This window comes from Panthera pardus, unplaced genomic scaffold, assembly GCF_024362965.1.
Source record: "Panthera pardus isolate Hobbes unplaced genomic scaffold, ASM2436296v1 HiC_scaffold_18, whole genome shotgun sequence".
NCBI lineage: Eukaryota > Metazoa > Chordata > Mammalia > Carnivora > Felidae > Panthera > Panthera pardus.
The window spans coordinates 32,850,377-32,876,052 of NW_026526743.1; the positions used below are offsets into that span (position 1 = coordinate 32,850,377).

Consider the following 25,676-nt stretch of genomic DNA (forward strand, 5'->3'; position numbering starts at 1 on the left):
AGCCCCTACTTGAAGACCCCCGAGGCTAAGGAAGCTTACATCATGACTATAATACACTATTATTAGCATGCTCTGTTACACTGAGAACATTCCACTGCTCCACAATGTAATACCTAAAAGGGGCCATTTCTTGACTGCTTTCCTATGGACACTACATGTTTCATTTTGTTTTCATTGTTACTACAACTTTATGGAGTAGAAATTAATTTTTTCCCATTCTTAGATGAGGGTACAAGCTCAGAGGTTAAGTGAGGAGCTGAAGGCCACACATCTATCCGGTAGGGTTGGAAGATTCTGAGATTATGCAGTAGCTAAGTGTGAAGCACCAGCTGTCCCAGGGTCCTGATTCGGATTCTCACCAGGCCCTCCAGCCTGGTGTGAGTCGTTGACCAGTAATTATAAGTTACCATCTCCAGTATTTGCTTGTCTGCACCCAAGGCTTGACCACCTGGCCTCAGGTCCTGGGAAACTGTCTATCTTCCCCAGCCCCACCACTACTCATATAGTTCCAGATAGGCCCTTGAACTTCCTCAGGGTAAAACAGAGCCATGGCCCAAGTGATTTCCCTTTTGGGGGCCAGGTTCCTCATCAAGCGTGGAAGGCAATAGTTGGCAATCATTGTCTTTTTCTATTAACAGCATTGGGAAAGCTCGATTTTCTTTTGGAGAACCATCTTCCACTGTTGGTCCATGTTTTGAGGGGAAGATTCCACTCCAGGTACCAATATCTCTGTTGTCATGACTCTTTCAGCTGTAACTGGCAAACATCCACCTCAAACTGGTTTAAGCAAAACCGAAACATATACCAGAAATTAAACACATAAAACAAAACCTACCCTGGATATACTAACTCACTTAAATGGTACATCCTAGGGATGGCTGGATTTGGGTTCTGTTTATCTGAGTTCTGTTTATCCCATTTTACAGAAGGGGCCAACTGAGGCTCCTGGAGCCAGCGATTTGGCCAACAGGCCCGTAAAAGAGATTGGTACTCCAGGTGGGCGTGACCCTCAAGCAGAGAACCCTGCCTAAACTGTCTCTCATTGGGGTGCCCTGCTCTGAAGGAGAAACTTTCGGGGCGGGGGGGGGGGGGGGGGGGAAGAGTTATATGACCAAAGAGGAAGAGCCAGATACCTAAAGGGGTGGGGCTAGCGCTCAGGGGGCGGAGCCAGAGCTGGGGCGTTCAGAGCCAGAGGCGAGGCCGGACGGCCTCTAGGTGACTCGCGCCTGCGCGGTGGCCCCGCAACAGCGCCGCGGGCTGGGACTCCGGTGAAGCTCCCCCTAGGAGGTCTCAAGGGGTGCTCGCTCCGGCGTTTCGCGACGGTCGCTGGGTCCGGCCCGACGCCCTGCTGAGCCATGAGCAAGTGCGCGGAGGCGGCGGCGGTGGCGGCCACGGTGCCGGGCGCGGGCATGGGGAAAGCCGGGCTGCGTCCGTCCATGGTGCCCCGCCAGGCGTCCTTCTTCCCGCCGCCGGTGCCCAACCCGTTCGTGCAGCAGACACGGATGGGCGCGGCGAGTCGCCTCCAGGTGAGGGAGCCGACGGAGCAAGGGGCGAGGAGGAGGAACAAGGGGAGAGGCGTGGGTCTGACGGTGAAGGCAGAGGTAGGTGAGGGGCTTGAGGCCGAGAGGAAGCAGATCGGGGGAGGGACGTGGATCTGACAGGGGAGGCGGAGCCAGGAGAGAGAGGTGAGGGTTGTGGGTCTGAGAGAGGAGGCAGATCCAGGGGAGGGGTGTGGGTCTGAGAGGGGAGGCAGATCCAGGGGAGGGGTGTGGGTCTGAGAGAGGAGGCAGATCCAGGGGAAGGGTGGAGATCTGACAAAGGAGGAGGAGCCAGGTGAGAGAGGTGAGGGATGTGGGTCTGAGAGAGGAGGCAGATCCAGGGGAGGGGTGTGGGTCTGAGAGGGGAGGCAGATCCAGGGGAGGGATGTGGGTCTGAGAGGGGAGGCAGATCCAGGGGAGGGGTGTGGGTCTGAGAGGGGAGGCGGATCCAGGGGAGGGGTGTGGGTCTGAGAGGGGAGGCAGATCCAGGGGAGGGATGTGGGTCATAGAGAGGAGGCAGGTCTAGGAGAGGGATGTGGGTCTGAGAGGGGAGGCAGATCCAGGGGAGGGGTGTGGGTCTGAGAGGGGAGGCAGATCCAGGGGAGGGATGTGGGTCACAGAGAGGAGGCAGGTCTGGGAGAGGGATGTGGGTCTGAGAGGGGAGACAGATTCAGGGAAGGGCCCTTGATATGACAGGGGCAGTTGTCGGAAGGGAGTGTGGGTGTGGCAGGGGTGGAGGGTTGCGAGTCTGAGAAGCAAAGGCTCTGAGGAAGAACGAGATGTGGGATCTAGGAAGTGAGGGCTTTTGAAGGGACCACGAGTCTGGAAGGGGCAGAGGTGTAGGTGTGAGAATTGAGGACAAGTGGAGGATGGTCTGAAGGTGTGTGAGAAGAGCAAATGCAAAGAACATGTGGGTCTGAGAGGTGAGTCCTAAACAAGAGAAGACTGAGCAGGCCAGTGGCACAGGAAACATTCTGTGCTGAGAAGGGAGATGAATCTGTGACAAGAACTTCAACTCGAGTTTGTTAGTGTGGAGTGGGGGGGGGGGAGGCAATCTATAGGAGAGTGGGCTTGGAAGTCTTTTTTTTTTTTTTTTTGCCTTAGGGAAGGAGAGGAGGCAGTCTGGGATGTGAAGAGTGAGGGAGAACGCAGAGAACCCGGGTCTGGAATTAGAACAAGGAAAGAAGTAAGGCTGGGATGATCTAGCTGAACAGGGGCATCAAGGGGAGGAAATCCGAATCTAGGAAAAGGGATAACGTGGGTCAGCTTAACGTGTTTCAAAAGTCATCACCCTGGATCATTCTTCACTCAATCACTTCTAGAGTCAACGCTTCTTGAAACTTTTTTCCACTGTTAAGAATTGCTGAACACAAAAAGGAAGTTTCCTTTTCTTTCCTTTTTCTTGTAAAGCGCTGCTTTTACCATTAGCAGTTACAACTCCCTCTTTGGACTTCCTCTTTGGTACAGTTAGCGATCAAAGAACAAGATAGAATGTGCAAGCTACATTTGTCCTGTGTGTTCTGCATGAAAAAAAAGAAGGGGGGGGGGGTTCATGTTTTCCTGTCCATCTCACACGTTTCTTTACTGCAACTTTGAAATCGTGCAATATTTGCATAGCCCTCTTACATGTGCTGAGACCATTGTCCTCCACAGTGGAGGCAGGTTAGAGTAATGGGCATCTGTTGAAGAAGGGTGCGAGAGAGGAAGAGGAAGATAATGTAGTAATACCTCTTTGTAAAGAAGCTAAATGTTTAAAAATTCGACCCTAGTGTCTTTAAATGGACAGATAGTCCCTTTGTATCTTAAAATTTCTGAAACACTTCTAAATACATTGACTATCACACAGGATTAATTTTAGTCTGATTTGGTCAAATCAGTCATTCTTCAATGAAAGTATGTCTATTTGGCTTTATATTTTGGAGAGAGGGTCAAAGTGGTATATATTTATATTTATTTATATTTATATTACATCTAGAGTAAATTGTTTTGTTTGTTTTTCTTTGTTATACATGACCTGTTATTGTTTGGAGAGCACTTTCAAATAACTCTACAAGAGCTGTAGTATAATGGAAAGATCACTAGTCTTAGAAAACCTGCTCAGGCCCTGCCATTTATTAGTTGTATGACTTTGGCCAAGTTACTTAACCTCTCTGAACTTCACTTTCCTCATTGATTAAATTGGGATAGTCTTACATCAAAGGAGGGTTAAAATTAAGTGGGATAATGTGTGAAAGAATCTGGACTGTTTGCTGATCTTAATATTGATAGCTATGCTATTTGTTGTCTACAAATTTTATACTCTACTTAAAATTTACTACTTGTATTGAACGGAGTTGAATATAGTCTAGGTTTTTTGTTTTGTTTTGCTTTTGCTTTTTAAATTAAAAATATAGACCAGAGATACCAGAGAGGTTTCAATGTCTTGAACAGTCTGGGCAAAGGGAAGATTTAACTAGACTTGGTTGAAAAACAATGTTATCTATATTACCAAGTTTAAAAGGTGGATATACTTTCATTTAAGTATGACTTACTATGATCAATTCAGACTCAACTTAACCTTGAATAATGATCAATATCTCGCTTAAGGACTGTTGTCACTTGTGTATCTCACTGTAAGACTTAGCTTTGCCCTTCCTCTTCTCTTTCTGACAATTTAAGGGTCTGCCGCTTAGTGGCATGGAAATAAGTTGCCTGGCTTTCATTTCCTCAACAGAATATGGAATTGAAATGAGTGTTTGGTAGTAACTGTGGGGCACTTACCACACCAACAATATTTTTTGAATGTCTATTATGTACCAGGCACAACTCTAATTTCTGGAGATACAACAGTGGACAAGAGAAATAAGGACCCTGCCTATCTAAAGCTTATGTTTCACTGAAAAAGTTAAACAAATACAAAAAATATGAAATTCCATGTTTTAGTAGTCCTATGAAGAAAATCCAGAGGAGATAACCCTGAGAGTGTTGAAAGAAGGCCTCCCTCCAGAGATGATGTACCAAATGGAAATATGGTGGAGAATCCTTTTAATTTGTCAAAAGGTTCCTCAGAAATGGTTTATTTACTGTTAAATACCATTATTTGTTGCAAACCTGGAAATGGCACATAAAAAAGTTGCCCAATGTTTGACAACTTAATTAAATTTTGTATTAGCTACTAATTGTGAATGTGAGTAAATTGTATGAATATACTATAACTTCATTCTAACTGTCTGTTCAGGGTCTATGCTATGGTCCTTTTTGCAGTAAAGGTTATTTCTAGGTCATTTGCAAGACTGTTTGCAAGCCTTATTTGACCTGCCTTGGAGGTCACCCAGTGCAAACAGTCTTTTCTCCAGTGGTGTTTGTCAAAAACAATCAGAGGCAGTTGCTTAACATGACAGCTGCCTGAGGCAGTGAATAAAGATTGGAACGAACAATAGGCTTAACCAAAAACCTTACAAGAAAAAGCTAGGGAATGAGATGTCCTTAGGGGACTTTAAAAAGATTTGACATATTCATAGGAATCTAGAAGGGCATCCACTTATATCGGTCTGTGTGTATACCCAAGGCTATACATGTGACCTGAAAACAAAACAAAACAAAACAAAACAACAGAATACCCTAAGCTCTCACCTCTAGCTAATCTTTAGGCTTTGTACAAACAGGAAGTAAAAGCTAAGGCAGAGCTGTGAACTTCTTCTTGGCTGTGTGTTGAAGATATGCTCCAACATACAAACAAGAGACTCTTTGCAAACACTGGGAAACTTATTGGTTCTAGGCATGTAAGGAAATCTTATTTAATCATTAGCTGACTACTAAGCTAATTGGTCAGAGACTTCAGTAGCCACACATGACACATGACAAAAAATACAGGCTTTATAGAATTAGTTCATAAAAGTCACTGAACAAACAAATAACAACAACAACAAACAGCAACAACAATAAACCCTGGTGATGGAAGAGAATATGATTTTCAGAGTTGTCATATTACTTAAAATGGTTTTTAACAAAAACAATTGCAAGATATGCAAAGAACAATAAAGTATGTCCCATAAATAGGAAATATAGGAGTCAATACAAACTATCCTTGAGGAAGCCCAGATATTGGACCTACTATCCAAGAACTTTAAATTAGATACTTTAAATATGTTCAGATAACTAAAGGAAACCATGTCTAAAAAACTAAAGGAAAATATGAGACAATGTATCACCAAATAGAGATAGAGATAGAAATTATAAAAAAGAACCAAAGGGACACCTGGGTGACTCAGTTAGTTAACCATCCAGCTTCGGCTCAGGTCATGATCTCGCAATCTATGAGTCGAGCCCCACATTGGGCTCTGTGCTGACAGCTCAGAACCTGGAGCATGCTTCGGATTCTGTGTCTCCTTCTCTCTCTGCACCTCCCCCACTAGCTCTCTCTCTCTTTCTCTCTGTCTCTCTCTCTCTCAAAAATAAATAAACATTAAAAAAAAATTTTTTTAAAGAACCAAATAGAAATTGTGGAATTAAAAAGTACAATAGGTGACATGAAAAATTCACTAGAGGGACTCAACAGCAGACTTGAACAAACAGAAGAATCAGCAAATTTAAAGATAGAGCAATTGAGATTAACTAGTATGAGGAATATAAAGAAAAAAGGATACAGAAAAGTGAGCAGAAAAAAGATACAGAAAAGAGACCCATAGAACACCATCACGTGTATCAACATAAGCATAATGGGAGCCACAGAAGGAGGCAAAGAATAATTGAAGAAAAAATGGCTGAAAACTTTCCAGATTCAGTGAAAAAAACATTAATTTACACATCCAAGAAGCTTAATGACTTCCAAGCATAATAAACTCAAAGATAAACTATACCCAGACACATCATAATCAAACTGTTAAAAGCCAAAGAAGAAGAGAGAATCTTGAAAGCAGACTCATCATATACAAAGAGATCTTGAATAAGATTAATGTCTGATTGTTCATCAGGAACCATGGAGGCCAGAAGGCACTAGGATGATATACTCAAAGTGTTGAAAGTAGAAGGTTGTCAACCAAGAATTATAGAGTCAGAAAAACTCTCCTTCAAAAGTAAAAGAGAAATTAAACAAAAACTGAGAGAATTTGTCCCGAGCACACATTCCCTGAAAGAGATACTACAGGGAGAACTTTGGTTGAAATAATACTAGAGAGCAACTCCAATCCAAATGAAGAAATAAAAAAAATACTGGTAAAGATAACTACATGTATAAATATAAAAGACAATATAAAAATAATTTTTACTTGTAAATCCTTTTGTCTTCTATGTGATTTAAAAGACAACTACATAAAGCAATTAGAAATATGTGTTGATAAACATATAGTGTATAAAGATGTAATTTGTATGACAATATAAGCAAACAGGAGGAAGGAGGAGATAGAGATATAGAAGCACAATTTTTGTATACTATTACAATTAAGTTAGTATTAACCCAAACTAGGTTAGTGAAGATGGGAACACTTACAGCAACCACTAAAAAAAATTTAAATTTTTTTTTTTAACGTTTATTTATTTTTGAGACAGAGAGAGACAGAGCACGAATGGGGGAGGGTCAGAGAGAGAGGGAGACACAGAATCTGAAACAGGCTCAAGGCTCTGAGCAGTCAGCACAGAGCCCGACGCGGGGCTCGAACTCACATACCGCGAGATCATGACCTGAGCCAAAGTTGGACGCTTAACCGACTGAGCCACCTAGGCGCCCCGAAAATAATTTTAAATGAAGTGACGAGGGAATTAAAATGGTACACTATAAAAATATCTGTTTAACATAAAATAACTTTATGGAGAAATATAGAAATGAAAATACATAAGATATGTAGAAAGCAAATAGTAAAAGAGCAGATTAAGTCTTATCAGTAATTACATTAAGTATAAATGGATTAAACACACTAATTAAAAGGCAGAGACTGGAAGAATGGATTAAAAATATATAATCCAACTCTATGTTATCTAAAAAGACACACTTCAGATTCAAAGACCCAAATAGGCTGAAAATGAAAGGACAGAGAAAGATATACCATGCAAACAGTAACCAAGAGACAATTGGAGGGGCTATATTAATATTAAATAAAATAGACTTTAAGACAGAAATTGTTACTAGAGATAAAGGAGGACACTTTATAATAAGAGGGTTGATTCATCTAGAAAATATAACAATTAGAGCCATATATGCACCTAACAACAGAGCCCCAAATACACAAAGCAAAACAGATTGAAGGGAGAAATAGACAATTCAACAATGGTAGTTATAGACTTCAAGTCCCTACTTTCAATAGTAGAACAGTGAAACAGAGTATAAACAAGGAAAAAACTTGAACAACACATTAGCTAGCCCTAAGATATATACATGTATATATACATGTCTATATATATACATATATATATATATATATGTATATATATAGACACTCCATCCAGCAGCAGCAGAAAATGCATTTTTCTCAAGTGCCCATGGAACATTCTCTAAGACAGAGAATTATAGTAGGCCATAAAACATGTTTCAGTAAGTGTAAAAGAATTACAAGAATATAATGTATGTTCTTCAACCACAATGTATCTAAATTAGAAAAAAATAACAGAGGGGCACCTGGGTGGCTCAGTCAGTTAAGTGTCCGACTTCAGCTCAGGTCATGATCTCACAGTTTGTGGGTTTGAGCCCCATATCGGACTCTGTGCTGTCAGCTCAGAGCCTGGAGCCTGCTTCAGATTCTGTGTCTCCCTCTCTCTCTCTGCCCCTCCCCCACTCACACTCTCTCTGTCTGTGTCTTTCTCTCTCACAAATAAATAAACATTAAAAAAATTTTTTTAAAAAGAAAAAAAGAAAAAAATAACAGAAAAAAACTGGGAAGTTCACAAATATGTGGAAGTTAAATTACTCCTAAAAAATCAATGATTCAGAGACGAAATCATAAAAATTAGTAAATACTTTGAGATAAATGAAAATGAAGACACTATACAAAAACATATGTGGTTAGCATCATCTTAATACCAAAATCTGGGGGAAAAAAATGTTATAAGAAAAGGAAGTTACACACCAATTTCCCTCATGATCCTGATATAAGAACTCTTAAACTATTAGCAGGTCAAATATAGCAATGTGTGGAAAGGATAATATATCCTGTCCATGTTTGGTTTATCCCAGGAATACAAGGTTGGTTTAACCTACAAAAATTTATATTTCAATGTAATTTATCTTATTAGCCAAACATATGATAAGAAGTATATGATCATTTCAATGGATGCAGAAATTTTGATAACTCATTTGACAAAATTCAACATCCACTGATGTTTAAATAAATTTTCAGGAAAATAGAAATAAGAGGGAACTCTCTCAATGTAATAATAGGTATCTATGAAACCCCTGTAGCTAGCATCATAATGGTGAAATAGTGAGCCTGTTCCCCCAAAGTTTGGGAGCAAGACAAATATCTTGTTCAACACTTCTATTCAATGTTGAAGTGGGGGTCCTAGTCAGTGCAATAAAATAGGAGGAGAAAGAAACAAAAGACATACAGATTAAAAAGGAAAGAGAAATAAGCCAGTCAGAGAAAGGCAAATACCATATGATTTCACTTACATGTGGAATCTAAGAAACAAACAAACAAAATGAGCAAAGGGGAAAAAGAGACAAACCAAGAAACAGACTCATAACCATAGAGAACAAACTGATGGTTACCAGAGGGGAAGTGAGTGGGGAGGGTGGATAAGATAGGTGATGGGGATTAAGGCACCTGTCTTGATGAGCATCAGGTGATGTATGGAATTGTTCAACCACCATATTGCACACCTGAAACTAATGTAACACTGTATGTTCATTATATTGGAATTTTAAAGTTTTAAAAATTAAAAATAAAAAAAGCAGAAAAGGTATAACTGTACTTATTCACAGATGTCATGTTTGTATATGTAGAATATCCTAAAGAATCTGCAAAATGACTAACAACCAGAATTAATATGTGAAATTGACTAGGTTGTAGGGTAGAAGCGTAAAACTTAAAATCAGTTATAGGTCTATATACTAGTAGCAAACAATTGCCAAATAAAATTAAATGATTTTATTTATAATAGCAATAAAATAACATTAAATAACTAGGAATGTATTTAACCAAAATATGTAAAACCAGTACACTGAAAACAACAAAACACCATTGTGAGAAATTAATGAAACTTAACATAAGTGGAGAGAGATATATCATGTTTATAAATTGGAAGAATCAATATTATTATGGTGATAATTCCTTCCAAATCGATCTATAGATTCAATAAACCCTATAGATTCATTGAAATCTCAAGAGACTTTTTTGTTTGTGTGGAAACTGAAAAATTAATTCTGAAATGTATGTATGGATGAAATGCAAAGGATCTAGATTAACCCCAAAAAAGTTTGAAGAAAAACCTGCAGAACATTTACTACCTGATTTCAAGACTTACTAAAAAGAGTGACAGAAGTGGAGAGGATGAGGTATTGACAGAATAGATGAATCAATCATATCAACCAATAAATGAACCATAATAGAGAGCCCACACATATGTGTTCAACTGATTTTTAACAGAGTTGCCAAGAAAGTCATTATGGAGTATCAGGTCTTTTCAACAAATAGTGTTGGAACAACTAGATAAAGCTGTGGACAAAAACAAACCATGATCCCTACCTCACACCACACACAGAAAGTAATTTAAGATGGGTCATAGATCAAAACCATACAGCTTCTAGAAAAGAATGTAAAATATCATCATGACCTTGAGATAAGTAAAGATTTCTTAGAAAGGACACAGAAAACTAAAACTAAAACTTGATAAATTAGTCTGCGTCAGAATTAAAATTCTTCTCATCAGAAGATGATCATTAAGAAAATGAAAAAGCAAGCCATAGAATGGAAGAAAATATTTCAATATTTTAATACATATAATGACAAAGGTCTTGTATGTGGAACATATAAAGAACTCCTACAAATTGATAAGAGAATGACTAACAACCCAATAAACATAGGCCAAAGATTTGAACAGACACTTAACATAAAAAGTTAGAGGAATGACCAGTAAGCACATGAAGAATGTGCTCAACATCATGGTTCATCAAGGAAATGTGAATTAAAACCACATTGAGATATTATTTTATGCCCCCTTGAATGCCTAAAAAGACTGAAAGCACCGAATATTGGTGAGGATATGAAGCAACAGAAACTTCCATGTTTTGTCAGTGGAGACATAAAATCATACAACCCGTTTGGGAAACTGTTTGGCAGTGTCTTATAAATTTATCCATTCTGACCCAATGGCTTCACTCCTGGTGAAGTGAAAATGTATGAGCACCAGAGATTTGAGCTTTAATGTCCATGGGAGCTATATTCATAATAGCTAAAAACTTGTAATAGGCCAAATGTCCATGAGCAAATGAATGGATAAATGAATCATGATATATTCATACAGTGGAATAATACTCTGCAATTTAAAAGACTTTACCATGTTATGTATTGACATTATGTCTTTTCGGTACATAATGACGACAGGTAGAATCTCAAAAATATGAAGGGAAAGAAGCCAGACAGAAAAAAATGCATACTGTGTGATCTCTATGTGACAATCTAGGACAGGCAAGACTAGGGTGAAAAAGAGCCTGTCAGTGGTTACCAAGGGCCAGGGAGGGTATACTAACTGCTGAGTGGCACAAAGGAACTTTTTTGGGTGATTGGACTGTTTTATATCCCGGTTGTGGTGGTGTTTGCATAAGGATATATTTGAAAAACTCATCCTCTCTACACTTAAAATAGGTGCATTTTATTTTATGTAAATTATGCCTTAATAAAGTTGATTTTTTAATATTTATCTTAGTTTCGAGAAAGAGTGAGGGAGAGAGAAAATCCCAAGCAGGCTCTGTGCTGTCAGCACAGAGCCCCATGTGGGACTCGATCTCATGAACCATGCGATCATGACTTGAGCCAAAATCAAGAGTTAGACGCTTAACTGACTGAGCCACCAGGCACCCCAGAAGTTTTTTTTAAATGTTCATTAGTTTTTGAGAGAGAGAGAGAGCATGAGGGGCAGAAAGGGCTTCAGAGGATCCGAAGCAGGATCTGACAGCTGTGAACCTGATGTGGGGCTCAAACTCACAAACTGTGAGATCATTACCTGAGCCGAACAAAGTCGGGTGCTCAATCAACTGAGCCACCCAGGAACCCTGATTTTTTTTTTAAAAAGAATACCACCGGGGCACCTGGGTGGCTCAGTCGGTTAAACGTCCGACTTTGGCTCAGGTCATGATCTCACGGTCCGTGAGTTCGAGCCCCGCGTCGGGCTCTGTGCTGACAGCTCAGAGCCTGGAGCCTGTTTCAGATTCTGTGTCTTCCTCTCTCTCTGACTGTCCCCCGTTCATGCTCTGTCTCTCTCTGTCTCAAAAATAAATAAACATTTAAAAAAAATTAAAAAGAATACTAAGACCAAATGTTGGTAAGGATGTACAAATGACTGAAATTCCCATACATTGCCAGTAATGCTTTAAAATGATACAACCACTGTGGAAAGTGGTTTGGCAATTTCTGATGAAGTTAAACTATCTATGACCCAGCAGTTCCACTCCTAGGTAGTTACTTAAGAGAAATGAAAACCCACATCCACAAAAAGTCTCCTAGAAGAATGTTCATAGTGGCTTTAGTCATAAGAGCCCACAACTGGAAACGACCGAAAGATTCATCAACATAATAATAGATAAACAGATTGTCATGCAGGCAATACACTGGAACTATATTCTGCAATAAAAAAAAAAATGAGTTACTGATTTGCAAAATCACATAGTTGAATTTCAAAACACATTATGTTAACTGGGAGAGGGTCGACGCATAAGAATGCATGATGTATGATTCATTTATATGACGTTCAAGAACAGACAAAACTAATCCATGGTGATGGAAATCCAGAATTGGTTGCCTAAAAGGGTAGGGATTCACTGGAAGAGGCCCAAGATGACTCTCTGGATGGTAGACATGTTCTGTGTCTTGATTGGTGTTGCAAGGGTACATATTTATCAAACCTCACTGAATTATGTACTTAAGATCCGTGCATTTTCCTCATATGTAATTTTGACTTCAAACATGCACACAGGCACACAGATAACTTGATAGAGATTGAATTGTATGTTAAATAATTCGATAGAAAAGTGGAACAATTTTGGTGTCTCTCATAAATTGTTTGATGATGCTCAGATTTCCATCAAGGGGCAATAGAGGCAGAAGGACAGCACTGTGTGAGTAGTGTAATTGGCTAACAGAAGAAAGGTGATCTGGTATGCATAAGGGCCATGTATTTAAAAGTCAAGATGGTATAGGATGAAGAGCAAGGGCTTTGTAACCAAGCTGGGTTCAAACCCTGGTGCTGCTACTTGGTAACTGTCATCTTAAAGTAGCTTCACTTAGCTTCCTCTTTGCCATCCCTTCCTGGAGGTAAAACAAGCTAAGGTCATAGGAATCAAATAGGTCACCACCTGCCAAGTGCTTAGAGTGCCTGCTTCCTAGTAAGCCCTCATGTGTTGTTGGTTATTTTTAGTTTTCATTCTTCTTCCTTATTTTTTTTTTATTGTTATTTGTACTTTTCCCTTCTCCATCTCCTTATTGTTATTAATTATAAAGGACTGGCAGGTATAAAAATCATGCATTTACTCCTTTACACTCTAACACCTTCATTAACACTCTTCCTTCCACTCAGCTCTCAAAAAGCGATTTCCCCTCTCACCTTGCTAGCTTCTGCTTGTCTTTCTTTCTTTTTTTTAAGTTTATTATTTTGAGAGTGAGAGAGAGAGAGAGAGAGAGAGAGAGACAGAGAGAGAGTCCATGAGCTGGGAAGGGCAGAGAAACAGGAAGAGAAAGAGAGAGAGGGAGAATCCAAGCAGGCTCTCGCACTGCCAGCACCGAGCCCGATGCGGGACTGAAACCCGTGAACCGTGAGATCATGGCCTGAGCCAAACGAAGTCAAGACCCGGATGCTTAACTGACTGAGCCACCCGGGCACCCCTGTGCTTGTCTTTCGAGACCATTCAGCCTTCAACTCCTCCAGGAAGCTTTCCCTGACTGCTAAGTCAGATACTTTGTTTCTATCACCTTCCTTGATAAATAGATCAAGTTGTCATTATAGTACCTGGTTTTATTCACTGTTGCTTTTGCCAGATGTAGTTTCTTTTCCCTTGTGCTTAGATTTTCATGTCTGGTGCATGTTAATGTTCAGTTTATCCTTTAGTGAACACGTGAATAACACAAAACTTTCCTCTTACGTGTTTCAGTCTGATAGCCAGAACATTACAATATTGTCCACTCATCCTTTTTTTTTTTTAATCAATTTTGACTTGCAGATTTTCTTTCTTGGAATTATCCTGCTTCCAATCCGTGTCTTACTGGTTGCATTAATTATATTACTGGCATGGCCATTTGCTGCAATTTCAACAGCATGCTGTCCTGAAAAGCTGACCCATCCAATAACTGGTTGGAGGAGGTAAGAAATAATAATGTCTAAATGTTAGCTAAATCAAGATTAAAGAAGCAATTACTGTGGTTTAGTCATCAGTCAGTGGTTTTATCTAATGTTCCTACTCACTATTAACCATTTATTTTCTTTTTCTCAGATGAAACGGTTCTCAAATTCATCACATATAGAAACTTTTGCCCAAGCGCCTTCTGATAATTTTCTGTTGAAGTTGTAATTTCCCAATATTAAAATATTGTTTTCCGAGTCATTGCCAAAAAGTGAGAGGTCCCTGATTCTGGGAAACCCAACTAGTATACTTGAAACCTTTACAGCTGAAAACTATGTGTCTTTCCTCTGCTGTCCCCCAGTCATGACATTTACTTTTGTCCCTCTGTAGTAACTACATTCTTTCTGCCGTGGTGCAAGTAAGTGGATGAGCTATAGTGTATTTTTGAATATTTATCTAATCAGCAGGGTATTTGAGAATAAACTCATCACCAATTGATAGTTACTGGTAAAAGTTCATTCCCACTGGACAGAGCCAACTTGTTGCCGTAAGTATGTCCTGAGAGTGAAGGTTTGTAAGGTGGACTTCTTGGAATAGAAAGCCGGAGGTGAGGTGCAGGGCACCATTGAACTCTCCAAAATTGTCCACCTTGCTTAAAATTTGTATGCTGCATAGGGTCTATTCCTTTCTTCCAAATCTCAACTGAGAATGTCCTCCAAAAATTTTGAAAATCACTGTTCTAGAAACTTTTAAAGAAATACGCAATTTACTATTCAGCTCATGTTCTAGTGAATAATGTCAACATTCAGCACAAGACTGGTTTCCAGTGGAAGTGAATACAAGGCTGGCAGTGTCCCCAGAGAATAACACCACCTCAATCCTTGCAAATCATAATCCTTTGCTTTATGATTCAAGGCCGTGTGTCCCTAAAAAATACTTTAAGAGAGATTTTTTTTCATGACTCGCCAATTCCTTTCAATTATCTCTTTGGTTTCTGTTGTTAACAGCTTATGAAGCCCTATCATGATGGAAGGAGTAGTCTAAGAATCCAGAAAACAGATTAAATAACTGTTAGAAAAGAACGTTCCGGGGGCCTGGGTGGCTCGGTCTGTTGAGCACCAACTTCGATTCAGTTATGGTCTCAGTTTGTGAGTTCAAGCCCCACGTCGGGCTCTGTGCTGACAGCTCAGCCTGGAGCCTGCTTCAGATCCTCTCTCTCTCTCTCTCTCTCTCTCTCTCTCTCTCTGTCCCTCCCCCGCTCATGCTGCCTCTCTGTCTCTCTGTCTCTCTCTCTCTCAAAAATAAAATAAATATTAAAAAAAAGAAAGTTCCATTTTTTCCAATTAAGTATTTCTACTTCCTCTCAAACAGGTAACATTGAAATTAATTATGCAGCCCCAAACTTTTAGCCCTTTTAAAATCCTTTAAAAAAGTATTTAACAGCTCTGAATATGGGATATTTTAGAATGCGGTTGTCAAAATCTACACCACTTTAAATCAAAAATAAGTGTGGAAATTCGGTAAAGGGGTGAGCTTTTTATCCTTATGTAAAATAGACTCTGAACTCTAAACAGCAAGGAGAGAGATGGTCATTTCCCTGTGCCCTCTGGAAAAGTACATTGGCTTTCTGTGTCTCACTTCTCCTTACTGTGGAATAAAAGTCAGAGAAACTTCCTCAGTGACTAATTGCTTAATAGCCCCTCGCTGTATTGTACTGAGAGAATTAGACAGGAAGTCTACTTTTTAAAGCTCTCATTAGATGTGTTACAGGAAAGACACAGGTTTTGTTTTTCATGAAAACTGCATGCCTCTTCACATACTCAGATATCCGTCCTGTGTTTGCATTTCTAGGAATGTGTTTCTGTTTCCCAACTCAACTGAGCTTATCAAGGACAGGGACTGGATAGTCTTAGTCTTCTGTGTCCGGCAGAGGTCCTGGCACAGTTTGATGAATTAATTAGTCTTTAATGGCATAAATTTAAAAAAATTTTTTTTAATGTTTGTTTATTTTTGAGAGAGACAGAGACAGAATGCGAGTGGGTTAGGGGCAGAGAGAGAGGGAGACACAGAAGCAGAAGCAGGCTCCAAGCTCTGAGCTGTCAGCACAGAGCCCGACGCGGGGCTGGAACCCACGAACAGTGAGATCATGACCTGAGCCGAAGTCGGACGCTCATCCGACTGAGCCACCCAGGCGCCCCTGACATAAATTCTTTTTAAAAAAGTAAGCAGTTAAATTTCTGAAATTGTGTAAGTGCATCTACTTCCAGGAAAGCGAGCTGGTGACTTTAGCTTTTAAGATTTTTGATGATGTCTAAGAGCTATAATGACATAGGTAATAAGGCTTTAAAAAATTATTCCTAAAATAACTGAGGACTGATGCAGCATGAGTGTTCTAAAAGTGTCTGGGGAGATAGCATCATTGTTACACAAATGTACATTCCCAAGGTCACTCCTGTGAAGAACAATACTGATTTGGATTTCTCAGTGGGGGACGTGTGTTGAAGATTCATTTTTATCCGTCTGTAGTCATAGAATCATGGAGCCACTTAGTAGCCACATGTCCTTGGGAAATTGTACTTCTCTGTGCCTCAGTTTTCTGACCTGCAAAATGAGTGGGGCGCCTGGGTGGCTCAGTCGGTTAAGCGTCCGACTTCAGCTCAGGTCACGATCTCTCGGTCCGTGAGTTCGAGCCCCTCATCAGGCTCTGGGCTGACGGCTCAGAGCCTGGAGCCTGCTTCCGATTCTGTGTCTCCCTCTCTCTCTGCCCCTCCCCCGTTCATGCTCCGTCTCTCTCTCTCTCTGTCTGAAAAATAAATAAAACGTTAAAGAAAAAAAAAAATGAGGATGCTAAAAAATAAAATCCATTTCGTACAATTGGGCTGAAGATTAAATAAATTAATAAATGTAAGGTATTTAGGATAGTACGTGGCAAAAAGAACCCCATGTAACTGTTAGCTGTATTCTTCTTAGCTCCTATCTTAAAATGAAGTGTTCTGACATGTTTGGGTTTTTGTATTGTGTTTTAGAGTAAAGCCCTGCTGTTAGTTGAGATTAACAAAGCTCATTGTGTCTTTTTTTTTTTTTTTTTTAATATTTATTTCCAAAGGAAAATTACTCAACCAGTTTTGAAGTTTCTGGGTCATGCCATGTTCTTATCCATGGGATTCATGGTCACCGTGAAAGGAAAGGTGGCGGGTCCTGCGGAGGCACCAATATTTGTCGCTGCCCCTCATTCAACTTTCTTTGATGGAATTGCCTGTGTCGTAGCCGGGTTACCTTCCATGGTGTCTCGAAACGAGAATGCACAGGTGCCTCTGATTGGCAGTAAGTACTTGTAAGACAATATAGATATTTTCATGCTTGGGGTTCACATTTGCAAAAAATCATATATAGTCTATCGGTAGGCTTTTTAAAAACTTTAAAATAGTGAAACACTTCAAAGCGATTTATTCACTTTTTAAAAAATGTTTATTTATTTTTGAGAGAGAGAGAAATAGAGCAGGGGAGGGACAGAGAGAGGGAGACAGAGGATCCAAAGTGGGGTCTGTACTGACAGCGGAGAGCCCAATGCGGGGCTCAAACTCACGAACGTCGAGATCATGACCTGAAGCCAGATGCTTAACCGACTGAGCCACCCAGCTGCCCCTATTTTCTTACTTTTAATGAGGAACTATATTTTCAGAATGAGTTTGTGATAAAGTTTAGAGACTCCCCTACCTGTACCCTTATAATTCTTATTAAATTCATATCTTTATCAGGGTCCAGTCACTTCCTTTTGTTCTTATATTGCTAGAAAGACCGAGTTTCAAGTACCAAACATGCTTGATTTTCTGGAGGGAGAATTGAACCAAAGAACTGGTGAAAACACTGTGTTACGTGCTATTTCACGAATTTCTCTTGAGAGTATTAGGCTCACACTCACACGAAGTCTTTCCTCTTAACTCTGTTTTCTTATTATTGCCCCAGAATCTCCATGAGGGACCTGAACCTCTTTGAAAATTATGATGTAGAACAATAAGTACTTCCTGCCGTATAAAATAATGAAGCAAATGAAATGCTTATCCCACCAGGTGCTGTGGTCTCTCCCTAGGGTGTGAGTCTCTAAGTGACTGGTCCCGGTTGCCCCAAGGTTATTGCCAGCTGCAAGTGGTGACAGAGTGGGTGTGGAGGTTGCCTGAGGTTGCCTTGGCGCTTTGGAGAAACAGTCGTGTCCTCAGCTTTGTCATTCAGCTCAGAAAAATTCTCTCTCTCTTTCTTTCGCTCATTCTTTTTTTTTCCCTCAGTGTAGCCACAGTGCTTTGTATCATATGGCATTTTCCTGGAAAGGTGTTTAGCAATGGAATTTTGGCAAATTGAGGTTTATTTTGCGTGCCTGAGGAAGCTACCTAGTCAGAAGACTGTCGTGCTGAAAATTTTAGTAAAATTAATAATTGCCCCTTATTTGTATGTACTGTGAATTCACATAATCAGTTTTCTTTTTTTTTTTCAAAATTTGTTTAATGTTTATTTATTTTTGAGAGAGAGACAGAGAGACAGAGTGTGAGTGGGTAGGAGCAGAGAGAGAGGGAGACACAGAATCCAAAGCAGGCTCCAGGCTCCGAGCTGTCAGCACAGAGCCTGATGCGGGGCTCAAACCCACAAGCTGTGAGATCATGACCTGAGCCAAAGTCTGACGCTTAACTGACTGAGCCACCCAGACGCCTCTGGAAGCTAAATTCTTATAAACTTTAAATTGGAGGGTTTTTTTAAAAAGTTCTCTTTGACTTGCTGTATTTTAATTTTACATAACACTTGTTTTATGATTCATACAGTATCATTGCTGTGATAGCTTTAGCCAAAAAAAAAAAAAAAAAAAGACTCAGTTGTGACCTTTTGTTTGTTTTCAAGGACTTTTACGAGCTGTGCAGCCAGTGCTGGTGTCCCGTGTAGATCCGGATTCTCGAAAAAACACAATAAATGAAATAATAAGGCGAGCAACATCAGGAGGACAGTGGCCGCAGGTAAAACACACGGGACGTTCATTTAGAATACTGTGAGTTTGTTTCTTGTTTGTGTGCTTGGAAATCGTTTGGCTCCACAGATGGCAGTATCTGGGGACACCTATGCTAGGTGTCTTCAGCATAATAGAAGCAGAATAAATGAGTGAGTATTCAGAAGTCTTCTTCCCCAGGAGATATCCCATGGGATTAAATGTATCATTCTTTCTTATTCTCCGGACTCTTTGAACCAATTTTTACTTTGTGTCATAAAAAAATACATTCTCTGAATTTATTTATAATCTTAAAGACAGCCTATCAAAGCTCAATTATACTCAACAGTATGTTTAAACAGTATGTTTAGTATACTAAACAGTATATGTTTATTGGGGGAAAAAAGCGATTATGATCTTAGTCTTATCCAAAGTATATTTAGACAGAGCTTTTCAGATCAAGGGGTATATAAGGAATCACCTATAGAACTTTTCCAGACTCTCCCATCTCACGACCTCCAACCCCTGGAATGCCTTTGGAAGGTAAGGGGAGGGGCAGCAGTTACTGGATAATTCCGATAAGTATCGTTCTACCTTGGCCCTGTGATCTGGCCACCCATGATGATGCGTAGATGTTAAAATACTAAGAGGAGTATTACCCAGCAGGAGGTTTCAGAAACCCAGGGATGTGAGGAATGATTTAAAAAGTGACCAGGAAGAAGTGACACTTGGAATGAGGGTTTGACTCTTCTCTTTGGATCCAACGACTATATCTAGGATTGTGGGCAAAAGTTAACAAATAGGTAAGATTTCAGCTCATTTCACCCACCTCAAGGAACTCTCTGTCCAGAGGCAGAATGATCTGATCTGAAATCCTTTTCTTTCTTTTTTTTTTTTTTTAATTTTTTTTTTTCAACGTTTTTTATTTATTTTTGGGACAGAGAGAGACAGAGCATGAACGGGGGAGGGGCAGAGAGAGAGGGAGACACAGAATCGGAAACAGGCTCCAGGCTCCGAGCCATCAGCCCAGAGCCTGACGCGGGGCTCGAACTCACGGACCGCGAGATCGTGACCTGGCTGAAGTCGGACGCTTAACCGACTGCGCCACCCAGGCGCCCCTGAAATCCTTTTCTAGAATTTTCAGGCACTGGCTAAGCAACAACTTGAGCGGGGGGAGGGGAGTGTTGTAGAAAGAATTCAAGCACTGGAAAGGCTATATGGCTTTTAATGCCCCTTCCAGATCTGAGAGTTTATGATTTACTCTGTATCCGTTCATTGTTAATGGAGTAGCTGTAGAATTTCCGTTGAATGAACCACGTTTGATAGTGTATCTTGTTGTAATAGGAAACCTGTTTTGTTTGTTTTTAAATTGGGGGATGAAATTGCACACACTTACAATTTTTATTTCATAAATAGCCTGTCATTGTGGCACATTAGGCTGATTAAGTTTTCCCTTTCTAATTATTTAACGATACAAATACTAACTAAGTACACACACTAACTGCTGTGGGTGCAGGATTTTTCTTTTTTGTTATTTTATGTACTTGGCAATTTACTCGTTGCCCGATCCTGAAATCCTTAGCAAATCCAGCCTGTTCCGTTAATGGGGAAACTAACTGTGCTCTGTGTCTTTCACTTGAAGAACACAAAGGCCTATGTTAAATGCTAAAAACACTTTCTCAAACAAGGTACTAAACTCTATTCCATATGTCTACTAATTCAAGGGAGCATAAAGCATACTGCAAGTATTTTTTTTGCTTCCTTTTTGCTTCCTCCGTATATCCTTAAACTATGTGTTGTAGGAGTGAATATCATTTAACAGGGAAAACAGAAACAAGGAAGTAGGAACGATTTGGTTAAGGATGTATAGCAGTAGAGGAAAGAATCTAATATGCTCTTTGACCAGGTCTCCGGGTCTATATCTTCTTTTAAGTTTATTTCAGATCATTAGCATCATCATTAAGAAACATTTGCTAAGTGTATTTTCTATTCAAAGCTTTAATCCGTTTTCTGATTACCTTAATGGTCAGACGACAGTTCTTTTAGAGGAAAACTGAATAATCTGATTCTAGTTTTCGGTAGAATCAAGTGTTAGCCTTTTATTTCATTTTCGTCTTCTAAGAATTGGCAGCTATTTGTGAAGTCGTAAGAAACTGAGTAAAGAGGTAACCGATTGATTAGACTGAAATATTAAATCTACGTATTCCTTTTCTCCCAAGATACTAGTTTTCCCAGAAGGTACTTGTACTAATCGTTCCTGTTTGATTACTTTTAAACCAGGTGAGATCAATTAAATTATGTACTATAACAAACTGTGGAAGATTTCTCAAATGATTTGATACTAATACACAAAACAATCAGTTAGTTTGTTCTGGGCATTTCTTTTCCGATAAAAAGTTTTTAACACAGTGAATCTGCAGAACCCCTTTACTTTCTCTTTTGGTATCACAACCCCTTCTTCCTTGGATAGTTGTGTGTGTGTGTGTGTGCACGCGTGTGTGTGTGTGCATGCACACGCACACACATGCACACACATATCCATGCACACGCAGAAACCACTGGCAGATTCTTCTTTTCCTTCAAGGCTACCCTCACAGACACCCCAGGTCCTGTGTTTTCTAATAGAAAACAAGTGATCATTGTAATGCCTTCAGATGCCTTCTACACTTCACTCTTTTTTTTTAATATTATAAAGTCATAAATTTCATAGCGATGTATAATTTCATACGTAATTTCATAGTAACTGATAATACTTTAACATGTGTTTGTACTGGCTGCTGGAATGCTCAGAGCCCAAGTTAAAACTCACTTCTAGCAAGTGGGGCTCGTTCTTGCTACAAGTATTTGCTTTGATTTAGATTTTCTTCTCCCCATTTTCTCTTTGTCTTGACTTTGCCATTATTTTTATTTTTTTAATCCTGTTGTATAATAAGTATTTAGAAAATGAAAACACGTGGGGATGTACATAAATCTTTTCAGTGACTTGGGCATAACATTTAATGTCTTGGTTTCCTAATTCTGAATTTTAGAACTCTCTCATTTTGGTAAAGCACTGGGGATTCTACCAACATTTCACAGTTTGTGTGTATTCTTAAAGCAGTAAAGTATATGTGTACCATTTATTATTAATTCTCTTTATAGTAATCCTCATGTCCTATATGAAGATGTAATGTCTCAATGTGGTTTTAGGGGCCTTCATTCCAGGGGTTCCCGTGCAGCCGATCCTCCTTAGGTACCCGAACAAGCTGGTAAGCATAGTGTTTGACCGTGGGAAAACATCTCAGACATTCCGAACAGCACAAATCCTCTGGGACCCCTTTTAGAATTTGAAGAAAGCTCTGAATAGACAGAGGTTGGAAGCACATGGGTAGACCCCATTCCCCGTGCCACATTTCATTTCTAGAAGTTTGCCAAGAGAGGCACGTGTTTGTGGACACCAATATTACACGATGTCTCTGGTATTCCTAAGCTCCAGGAAGGCATTTCCCCAGTTTCTCCTCTGTTGTTACTGTGATGGTCCAATGAAGTCTCAGATTCAGGCTCTTACTGGCCTGGGTAGCAGGAAACGTGCATAGATTTGTGATTTGCACTGAGCCTACAAAGAGACTTTTCCTGATTCAGCGGTCATTACTGGAGGGATAGCTGGTGTCGCAGGATAAATCTGGGACTGGCTTGGGGTTTCATTACTGGCTCAGTACTTCCTAGCTGTGGGACTCTTGGCAAGTAACGTGAATAAGAAGATACATGAAAAGAAGCTGTCATCCTATAGAAGGTGCACGGTTGGCTCAGGAAACAGGGACTTCCACTCCAGCTGGGCACACCGCTGTCTTCTGGATATTATTGTGCCACCGTTTTCCTAAAGAAAGAATTTTTGGAATCTGTTTTGTCTTGAGAGGAACTTTCTCTACTAGAGACTTTCCATGAACAAGCAGAATGTAATGATTCATTATCTATGTCACTTAAGATCAAGAGTTCTCGATCAATTCAACTTCCTTTCAGTGGCTGTCTTCTCACCTTTGGACATCCCCTAGTTAAAAAATTAATATCTATCAAGATTTACTTAATTGTACTTCTGCCTATTTGGCATTTATGTAAATCCTTTCACTATGTACTACTCTAATCTTTTCTCCCAAGCATGTACCCCCCCCCTCTTTTTTTTTGAGAACTGATATATTCTGGGCCTTATAAACAAATTAATTATCCAGATGTGTTCACATTAGGAGAAAAAATAGCTAACCGTGCTCAGAATTCTATTAAGAATTAAAAGCAACTTAATTTCATGAAAAGATAGGTGGCTACGTATAGAAAACAGATTTTTGCCATGTAGAGATATAATCCAAGAACTCATAGAGCAATTTGCTGTTGTTTAATAGGCTTGTTTTACTTTTCAACATACTGCTTTTAATTCAGCAGGGACGTATATGAGTACCAATATGAAAATAAGATTTTGATTTTATTTAGCTTTTTTTTTTTTTTCTCTGAACTAACAGTCTAAACACCTTTGTTATTGTAGGATACCGTGACGTGGACATGGCAGGGATATACATTGTAAGTTGCTTCTCTCTATTATTGGTTTATATAAATTTTGTTCAGGGAAGAAAAAGAAAAATTATTTATTCCTTTTTTTTTTAAAGCCTTGTTTTCGTAAAAGTAAAGATTTCTAATCAAATCCTAGAATCTTGTAAAGGAGAAAGTCTGTAGAGAGCATCGCTGTCTTTCCTGTTAGCCCCCAGCGCCGGCCACGTGCAGAATTCTAGCTGTCTGCCGTGTTCCTGCGGGTCTCACGTGTGTAGCTACCAATCCTTAAGAAACAGTCCAGTGACCCAGTTTGCACCCTACTTAGCTTTAATCTTGTAGTTTTATTCCCTTTGCAGATTTAGCATGTTATCTGGTGTCTCCATTGTTGTTTTACTATATCGGTTTAAGCAGTCCGGAGTCATTGCGTCATATGGCCTAAAATAGCTGTGATATGTCTGATCTGAGTTGAGAAAATAGCTAAGCTTTCAGTTCCGTTCTTGGATTTTAAAAGCAGAGGGATCAGCAGTTTCTATAAACATTTAAGACAGGAGAGGAATACAGCTCGCCATTAAGCAAGCTGCACTGAAACAGGCCTCTAAAAAGAACAGAGCATGTACAATCGTACTTTCTCTCAAGACGTTTTTGTCGAGTTCCCCCTGGATAAGTCTGAGCTGGTTTATATTTGGTGAGAGCCATGTAAAATGCCTGGATGTGAGGACTTTGCCTGGGGCTTACCCAGCAATGCCTTTTGATACTATTACATAGAGAGTTTACATAACGTTGTCGATGCACAAACAACCACTTGGACCTATTTAAAAGGGAATCTTCATTCGCCTTCAAGTATCTTGTGACTTCCTTGCATACCTCTTAGATAATCCAAACAATGTATGAAAGTCAGATTTTTTTTTATGGTGCATACCAATTTTCTCCATTTTGTATGTGTGAATTGCATCAAAATAATAAATTTAAATCAGAATAGGTAACTGATGGGCCATTCACATGTGTTAGTGTTTATTAACATGTGAAACACGTATGTTCCTATTACGCTTCAGTCCTTCATAGTTGAAGTTAAGTAAACGACACTCAAAATAAAGACCACAAATAGTAAAGAATATCTAGGCATTATGTGGTCTTTAACTCTTCAGGAAATCAGTTTATTTATTTGGCTAGAATACGTGTTTTGTGCCACTGTTGATCTCGTGTTCTTGGTTTTCAGCTTTTTATACGAGAGCAAGTGAGAAGAAACAAATAGTATGAGAGTATTTTAGAAAAAGGAGTGCCTACAAACTGGATATAGTGTGTCTTTATAGTTCCTGAGTTGTGTCATCCTTAGGGCCCTGACAATTTAAGTGCCTTGCAGAGATAGTGACTTCAGATGCACAGTGCGCTCAGTATGGCTTTTTCAAACGTTTTCAGCAGTCCAGGTAGGCATGAAGGTCAAGTAGGAGAAGGCCTTCTTGGAAGGGGGATCAGGATAGAAAATGGAGTGTTCTGGTTAAACCAGCCTTCTAACAAGTGTGACAAAGGGAAGAAGAAAATAGGAGAGAGAATTCAGAAAAGAGAGGAAAACACTTTTTGAGGAGTTAAAGATTTCTTAGGAGTGATAAACACAAAATCTTTAAAAGGCACAGCTTTGTTTTGTCCAAATGCCACATTGTGCTTGGCCTGTGGTCACTCTCATTTCTGCCCGAATCTTCCAGTGGGCTTCATACGATATTTAGCACTGAATCTGTTACTCTTAAGTCAGTTTTCTCAGTTGCTCCTGCTCCCAGGGCTAGTCTAGACTCAGATTCTAAGGAAGAGATTCTATACCAAGACAGACAGCCTAAGGGAGAGAGTTAATAAACTTGGGGAATACACTCAGAGAAAGGGCAGCTATGGAAAAGCCATTTTGTGTGGGTCTGAGAAGTGTTGTTTGGACAACACAGGTTCAATGAGATCTTATGCTGGTTTGTTTCGTTTTCCTTCCTCCTTCCTTCCTTCCTTCCTTCCTTCCTTCCTTCCTTCCAGCATTCAGAATTTTCAGAACAGATTTGTCTGTGTAAATCACCAAATTCAAAAGTTCAATTTAAATAACTCAGGGACAATTTACTTTATAGTAGACAATGTGGATTGATTTTATTTGCTTGGGGTTAATAGTAAAATATTTTTTTCCTCTCAGATGCGAAGTTTGACAACCAATACTTAACAA

The 25,676-nt window shown here is 39.7% G+C and overlaps 1 protein-coding gene across 2 annotated transcripts in view; it reads left to right on the top strand.

Moving 5' to 3' along the window:
• The first annotated feature begins 1,194 nt into the window (after nucleotides 1-1,194).
• LPCAT2 (lysophosphatidylcholine acyltransferase 2) overlaps nucleotides 1,195-25,676 on the top strand; it is a 69,572-nt gene continuing 45,090 nt past the window's right edge. The window contains exons 1-7 of one of the 2 annotated variants that reach the window (XM_019455913.2): nucleotides 1,195-1,526; nucleotides 13,879-14,018; nucleotides 17,105-17,322; nucleotides 18,886-18,998; nucleotides 21,187-21,247; nucleotides 22,157-22,215; nucleotides 23,481-23,515. In XM_019455913.2, the coding sequence (XP_019311458.1) occupies nucleotides 1,356-1,526; nucleotides 13,879-14,018; nucleotides 17,105-17,322; nucleotides 18,886-18,998; nucleotides 21,187-21,247; nucleotides 22,157-22,215; nucleotides 23,481-23,515 (797 nt within the window). In that variant the 5' untranslated portion in view covers nucleotides 1,195-1,355. The remainder of the gene's footprint in view (nucleotides 1,527-13,878; nucleotides 14,019-17,104; nucleotides 17,323-18,885; nucleotides 18,999-21,186; nucleotides 21,248-22,156; nucleotides 22,216-23,480; nucleotides 23,516-25,676) is intronic. The other variant, XM_019455914.2, reaches the window with a different exon arrangement.